Source organism: Trachurus trachurus, assembly GCF_905171665.1.
Source record: "Trachurus trachurus genome assembly, chromosome: 6".
In the NCBI taxonomy this organism is placed as follows: Eukaryota; Metazoa; Chordata; class Actinopteri; order Carangiformes; family Carangidae; genus Trachurus; species Trachurus trachurus.
The window spans coordinates 19,019,840-19,027,973 of record NC_139897.1 but is presented as its reverse complement, the minus strand read 5'-3'; the positions used below and the strand labels follow the sequence as shown (position 1 = coordinate 19,027,973).

At 42.7% G+C, this 8,134-nt stretch overlaps 1 protein-coding gene across 2 annotated transcripts in view; it reads right to left on the bottom strand.

Moving 5' to 3' along the window:
• Positions 1 to 1,348: 1,348 nt before the first annotated feature.
• ldlrad3 (low density lipoprotein receptor class A domain containing 3) overlaps positions 1,349 to 8,134 on the bottom strand; it is a 77,196-nt gene continuing 70,410 nt past the window's right edge. For both annotated transcript variants that reach the window (XM_083973700.1, XM_083973701.1), the window contains exons 5-6: positions 4,311 to 4,713; positions 1,349 to 3,607 (exon numbers count right to left, since the gene is read on the bottom strand). In XM_083973700.1, coding sequence (XP_083829826.1) covers positions 3,400 to 3,607; positions 4,311 to 4,713 — 611 coding nt within the window. In that variant the 3' untranslated portion in view covers positions 1,349 to 3,399. The remainder of the gene's footprint in view (positions 3,608 to 4,310; positions 4,714 to 8,134) is intronic.

Sequence of the window (8,134 nt, the reverse complement as noted above, 5' to 3'; positions counted from 1 at the left end):
ATATCGCCATGGAGTCTGTTAACAATAATCCTCATCTGCATGAGCATTAACGTCACCGCTTCCTTCGCAACTACACCCAAAAACAAAATGCCTCTTTCTTAGTCTCATCTTTTACCTCTTGTTTACAGCTCTCTGCGTCATTGCCCACTGAAGGTCCACTGACTTCAGATTGATTTAGCTGGGTCTTCTCCTCTGGTGGGCATAACTCTGGGCCAGAAAACACTATTTTGCAGCTCATGTAGAAATTCTCTTCTGCCAATTCACCAGCTGCTGGGCAAAGAGAGAGAGAGAGAGAGAGGGAAAGAGAAGTGTGCAGGCTTTTAATTAAAGTCTGTGTGGTTAAGGGCTCGGGCTAAGCAAACATGGGCCTCCAGCATCAGAGTTTAAGATGAAGTAGAGGAGAGCGGGGTGAGGAGAGAAATGGTCCTTACGTTGATCATGGAGGAGACGGGGTGAGGGGGAGAGAAAACGAGGGATGAGGTGTGAGGGTGGGGAGATGAAAGATGAGCAGCCCTGGATGAAGGACTAATAGGAAGAGAGCGGCAGGTAGAGAGCTGGGAGAGGGGATGGGGTGTTGTACGGTCGGAGATAGTATCACGTGTTATCTGCTGTATCATAATGGGATGCGGATATTGGGATGGGAGGGGTTACGTGGGGTGTAGGGCTTTTTTGGGGGGGTGGGTGGTTGGGTATTATAATTATAATTAAAATAGGGGGCGACAAGTGAGATAGTGCACAGTCAGTCATCCTTTCACTGAATTGCATGTCAGACATGTAGATAGTTGCCATGAATCCTAGAGATAGATACGAGCTTAAATGCTATTTCTTTTCTGCATCAAAATCAAAACCAAAACAAAACCAGAACTTGACATTTACAACGCAGCAGGACACGGACAAGGAGCTTCACTTCAGCACAGGTCGAGGCTGCTGAGCTTCCTCCATTATGGTGACATGGTGCCATCTATTGGTGGAAGAGTAGAACTGCAAGGCTCTGCTCAGCGCCTATAGTAAAGAGGACATGACAAAATGTGTGAGGGTAAAATATGGATACTTATGGACTCATAAGGTTCCTAGCTCCACTGCACTGACTGCCTCTTGGCCTTTACTTTAATGAAAGCTGTGTTTGGTTCATGTCAAGCATATGTCAGTTGTTAGCACCTGTAACACAGGGACAGAAATGACAATAAACCTCTGTTATGGTTTGATTGACAGAGCAGTTAAAGGCTTCAACGGGTTAAAGTAAAGAACTTCCTCAATATAAATGTAAGTTTATGTCACAAAAAAATGGAAATTGCAACATTACATCTCCAGGAAGACTCACACACGTCACATCAGAGTCAGGATTTTATATTACTTTCAATGTACAGAATACAGGGGGTAAACAGATCATGATGGGAAACATGACAAATATGTGAATATCTAAACCTCATGAGAACAAATTAGGAAAAAGAAGAAATGGAATTTGATCTTAAATATTCCATAAAATAAAACCAAGACATAAACAACAGAGCATCAACTTTCTCCTGAGAAATGTTTTTTTTCCTTCCAGTTTTACAGCAAATTCTGTTTGACTCAATAAACCTTTGCACAGTTGAATATAATAAAAGTACAGACAATTGTGACACATAATCATTCCTTTGGAGGCTAACATCCTTGGAGAAAAAGGTCAATAACGATTATCTTTGGTTTGATTGGTTTTCTGGCATCCGCATCATCACTGCGGAGGCTAGAGGAAAAACTACACTGCGAAGCAAACACTACATTTTCTAACTGTTACACATTCATCTCTCACTATAAACTCTAAGCACTTTTCTACTTTCAAATAGATTTCTTTACTCTCCTATCTCCTATATACAGTGTCACACAAACCAGGTCAAAAGACAATAGTACATCTAGAACACAGATCCTTCAGATAGGGATTTCATCAGCTGTTGTTTAATACTTCTGAGGATGATTTTCCTGAATGGAACACAGATTATTACAATAACACATGTCGAGCAGAATTTGAACAATCTGATCTGAGATGAGATCATTTGAAATGTGTGCTGTCATGTCAGTCAACTGTTAAATCTTTGATCAGGCTGATGTTCTTCGAGGCTATCTATGCCCCAAAACACATCACATATAAAGGCACTAAGGGCCAAACCGGCACAGAAAAAGGCCTCAACTTGCAATGCTTTGTGTTCAGTCCTTTTTATCATAACATAAAAAAAACCCCAAACATTATTGGTCTGTTATTCAGACAGAAATGTAATAAAACCCTGTTATCTTTGCCAGCAGATGTGTCTCACTTGCTCGGAGGAATGATCGATGTGTCTCGCTTGCTAAAGATATATACTTTGCTTACATAATCTTCACCAAGCATCATTTAATGAAATCTCAATGGTCCTTCTCACATTTTTTACTGGAATTTAACCAAATGACAACAAAAAAATACTGTGAAAATAATCTTGTGAAAAAAAAAAGACCAAAAAAGCTCCACTGACTTTTGGAAATGTCTCTTGCTTTAAGTACCACCAAGTAAAACACAAAGTGTGTTTTGTTTTTACAGGCCACAGACTTGGTTCCCTGTTTACATCAACAAGGAGGAAGCGGGTTTAAATGTCTAAGTACCTCTGACTGGCCTGCTTTTGTTTATCATAGCTGCATGTGTTGCTGTTGAGTTCTGTCTTCGTTTTGAATGAATCAAAGTTCAGTGAGAGTAAGGCAACAACACGTCATTGCTGAAATTCTAAGTACAGTAAATCATCAGATGTACCAGTGATTCTCAGCAATACAGATTTAATCTAGCATTCAGGTACGTTACCATTTAAACACGATAAAAATCTTTTAAAAACTTTACTCTGGAAAATGCTGTGGATGTGAAGTGTAAAGAAGAGTGGAGAAAGGAATATCACAAAATGCTGCATAATTTTCATTCAGTTCTTGAAGTGCTGCCACAGAGAAGAATAACACCATTGGTCTGATTATACTACAACACATTGACCATTTCAGGCCGTGCCCCATTTTGTTATCATTATATAAGATATAAATGAATGGCAGTTTTACTCCTACTTCTTTGGACACACAGATTGTAGTGACTCTTATGTATCATACACAGTACCTCTTCAACAGGAGCACTAAACTGACGACAGATGATTGAATATGCAACCGATTAAGGCGTAGTGCAGCCGTGATCCCAGCAGGGGGAGCCAGCAAACAAGATCAGTCTGGCAGCAGAAGCTGGTCTCAGTCCAGTGCCTCTGTGAGCCGAGGATGCTGTTCAGTTTCTCAGTCCCTGTTGAATCTCCTCGGGTCTCTGTTGTGGACTGCTCCCGGGCCTCACGCAGCCCTGCAACCTGGCCCTTCAGACCTTCAGTCTTTAAGTTCTCACTCTTATCAGTCTGAAAAATAGAGCGGCTACAGCTGGTCCGACTCTTCCCTGGAGCTGGAAGTCGGCTGTGTGCCCGAGGCCACAGTCTGGGGTGTGGAGGGAGCAGTGGTGGGACATGCTGGAGGGCGGCTCGAAGGGTCTTGCGGGCCCTCGTACTGAGGCAGCTCGCCCTCTGATGGAAGCTCCCCGTCCTGGAGATATGGAGGAGGAGGGAGATCAAACCAAGGAGGCCGACTGGGGACAGATGAAAGAAAGACAGTATGATATCAGGTTCATGAGGTATTGCATAAGGATGTACAATGATTATTTCTTCACCAACCGCTGACAAGATGTCAGGATGTACACCCCTTTCTGATTCTAATCTGATATGAATCAATTCCCATTTTTTGCTTATTTGATTTACGCTGTCTCTACTAAACCTTCTTCCTACTATTTTACTTGTTTTCCACCATATTAGTATTCACTTTGCCATCTAATTTGTGCAACTCTGAATATGACAAAAAATATATTAGTATATCAATGTTGAGATATTACAGTGAATACTCTGCGTTAATGTTTTTAAATGACTTATGATGAGTTTTTCTTAGCGCCATTCTTCTTTTGTTAATTGAGTCTAGGAGTAAATGAGTATCTATCAGATTACAGGATTAATTCTTATTATGCCTTCACTGCTCATATTTCTAAAAGCATTCTTTACTATGTATGAAAATTCATTGTATGAGACAAACCAGTGAACAAGCGAATGAAATGACACTTTTATTATCTCCCATTTATTTACTAAATTAGCTTACATTAGCCACAGTTGCTATTTGCAAAATCCACTGTTTCAGTGTTTGGTTTCTGGTTTAGTCCTGGTGTGCAGTACAAATCTTGCTTCATGCTACAGACAAAATGCTATAAACTTCCATACAGCTGTGAGAATCATTATTCCTGTCACCTGGCATCGAGAACAGCTTGTGAGTATGAGGGAGGTGAGTCCATGGAGAGCCCAGAGCGATACAAGGTCCCAGACAACAGCTGCAGTGCCTGAGGAGTTGAGCTGTACTGGCCCGCTGCGGTGGGGGAGCCGGGGGAGAGACCTGGACCTCCGGGATGGACGTGGCCCCGGTCCAAGATGACCAGACGGGACAGCAGCAGGGGCTGGTGGTGGTGGTGGTGGTGTGAGCTCCCTCTTACACCTCTAGGCAGCAGGACGCTCCGCTTCCTCTGATGGTGAAGCACCAAGGCCAACAATGCCACCACTAGGACGAAGATGACGGCGCTGCCTATGACGGCGTAGGTGATGCTGGGGTAGTAGCGCAGGCGATAGTCCAGTGTCACAAAGTCCTGGCCGGGAGCTTCTGCAGGAGAGAGGAGAAGAGAAAATGAAGGATGGGATGATGCATGAGCTTGAGGAGAAGTGACAGTAGTGTGAGAGACAGAGGGAGGGATACACAGAGAAGAGGTGAACAACCTGACTGAAAAGGAGGCAGAGGAAACAGAAGGACGAGTTATGGATTTGAGGAGCCGGGGGAATGAAGACGGAAGCCAAGTGGACGGACGTGAATATCAAGCAGTAAATTGTTTTCTGGTTCATTTTGAAATGTCTTCTGTGTGATTCAGTGGAGGCAGCCTCTTTTGGAGATGAGAGCGCGACATAATAAGCATAACAGCAGTCAGCCTCTCCCCGAGAGCTCGAGCATCTTGTACAGTGCAGAGGCTACTTTTGAAAAGTAGGAACCCAATTTAAAAGTAGGGACCCCACTCTTTATTATGAAGAAAGGGAAAGAACAGAAAGGCTAAATAATTCTTTGTGAGGGCAAAACAGCTTACAGCAGCTTTAGATAAAACACGACTTGAGTTGCTCGGCATTGAAGATGAGAGAAGGCAGAGGAACACCAGGGGCCGTCACAGATTACCATGTTTGTCACAGGGAAAAGGGGGAGAGTCTGCAAACTACTTAGTAGTCCGGAGAATGTTCACGATGAGAGCTGTGGCCAGCAGTAAGAAACGCACAGCAGCCAACTTGCTGGCCTGGAACGAGGAAAGGGACTAGTGTAATGCCAGAGAGCACTGCATCTTATTAGTCCAGATGGGATGAGGGAATAGCACTTAAACATTTCCTGCTGACTGATATTACAGTGTGAGAATTTCAATCAGGCACTCGGGGTGACGCTCATGTAAATGGTGTTTCAGCTGCTTACCGGCAGACAGTACTGTTGTACTAAGGAGAGAGAGGGAGGGAGAGTGGAAGGAATCCTATTTATTACAGATCTGCAGAGAGAGGCTGTGCTAATGAGGAATGGGTTACATAAAAGTATTTTACAGTTGCTGTTTCAGTTCAAATTACACTAATGCCTCAGGGGCCAGTAAACATCAAACCTCTGTGTGCCTCATAAAAGGTTCAAAACACTCACTGAGACACTTTCTATGTTCTGTGTTTGAGCTTTTTGTGCTGCTCCTCAATACACTGCATTCTCAAGGCTAATATAGTTAAAAGACCTCACATCTCTGTCCACTACCCATCATGCTGACAGTTGAGGATATTGCACAGAAAGCTTGCCAGGAAATGACCATTACGAGATATCTCGGGGTTGAATCAATAGTCTGAAAATGCTTCCATCTGTAAGGATTAGATCCCCAGAAACTGCAAAGCAGGCAAGCCTTTTTGGAGCTTTTTGAAGTATTCCAGGCTTACATTGACTTACAGGCTCTTGGGGGATATTGTATTTAGTAGAGATTCCCTCCACATGTACAGGTTTGAGCCACAGGGCTGCAGAGAATCAAAGTGAACGTGCTCAAAAAGCCAACCAGTGTGACTATGCTGTCGGGAGTTGCAGGTCTGATCTACATTGCCAAATAAAATGCCTATGAGAGTAAACCCTGTCTTTCTAACTCAGATGAAACAAGTGATGTGATTGGTGATTGTAAGCAGATTGTAGTACCTTCACACAGACTGAAACTACAGTAGCTGTTTCTGGTCTTCATACTAAACTAAGCTAACCCACTGCATCAAAATCAATGGCCGGACATGAAAGTGGTATCAATCGTCTTCTCACACACTGCAAAAAAAAGGACGTGTATTTTGCAGAATGTCAAACTGTGCCTTTAAGAAAACGGATGCAGGGGTTAGAGAGACTATAAAAGCTCAATATTTGTCAGAGTATTTGTGTGGACAAACCAGTAAGCTATCATTAGAGGAACAGTTTTCTCTCTTTCAGACACCATGCTGCATGTTTCCCCTGTCTACCTGACCTTGAAGGCCTTGAGGAGCCTTTAGTTGTGTGTGTGTGTGTGTGTGTGTGTGTGTGTGTGTGTGTGTGCACCCACTGTTGCATTCCCAGCTTGGCATACAGCCTATTTATGAACCAATGTGTAGTCAGGGGCCCCATGCCTTAATTAAATCTAATCTAATTCAGATGCTCCACCCGCTCGCTGCCCCAACCAGGCACCAGCCAATAAAACAAGCCCCCTCGACCCCTCCCTTGTGATTTAAAATTGGCCAGTCTTTCACGCTACCAATTAATTATGAACTGGACTGTCAGCAGAGAAAGGCCAAAACAAAGAAGAATTATTTCCATAATTACCTAGTAAAAAAGCACAAATAAAGAGATCCCACCGCTGCTGCCACCCTACGCTGCCTATCAGGTTTCAGTGCAGTCTTTTAGGAGTGGAGAGTAGCACACACAAAAGGAACTCATAATGCTGTAACATTAACAATGGCAGCGTACTCAGTACATTAGCAATAGAGGCCTGAAAGGCTTTTTCGAATCTCACAAGGATGAAAAGAGGGAGAGAAAAAGAGAAAGAGAGTGAGTTACACACCAGCACCTTATGGACACATGCACTCAGGACACAACTATTAGTTTCTATCTGTGAATCCTGACGTGAGCCTTTAAAAGTAAATTTCATCTCTGTAAAGAATGGATTCACACATCAAAGTACTGGATTGCTGAGCCGAGCCCAGATGTTGTGTTTAAGGAACATCAAAGGAAAAGGGGGGGGGGGGGGGGGGGGTGTCACACGCTTCTTTTATTATTCTTATTTCAATTTCTATAGATTAAACATTTCTGCACACTTCTTCAAGATCAAAGATGTTAATCTAACTGAGATATAGGAATGATTAAAATCAATGAACGTGAGCGGTTTCAAACTTATACTGTTGCACAAATATCTTTGCTTGCACTATGTGGACTCAAACATGCCCGGTCCTACTAACATCTCTGACAGTCTTACTTTGTACAGAATTCACTTGATGAAACTGTCATGGATCAAAGTTGAACATCAAAGTTCACTAGCGACTTCCCTGTCTTGTCAAACTTGACATGAAAGGATTAAGTACATTCACTCTGTCGACCAGTACCAATGTTACTTGGACACCGTTAACCTCAGAGGGAGCGAAGTGAAGAAGTGAAGGAAGCTTTTTCCTGTATGCTCATTCAATTTCATACCAGCCTTGTATGACATAACAAAGATTGAAAATCTAAAGACCTGCTGCGTGGCCTGCTGCCAAGTTGAAGCTGACAGTTGGAGCAGATCAGTGATTCCCAACCAAGGGTACGTAATACCACATAGGGTTCTTTTGCAGTCACTAGAGGTTAACGCTAAAAAGCATAGCTAACAATTTCAACAGATAAATAAACTGTTAGAAAATAGTTGGCTAGAAGTATGGATTAATGATTGATAAAACAACATTGTGGTTAATGTTTCAATTAGCTAAGAGTGTAAATAAATCGGCTGTAGAAGCCAATGAATACACAGTTGACAGAGTTAGATAAGCAA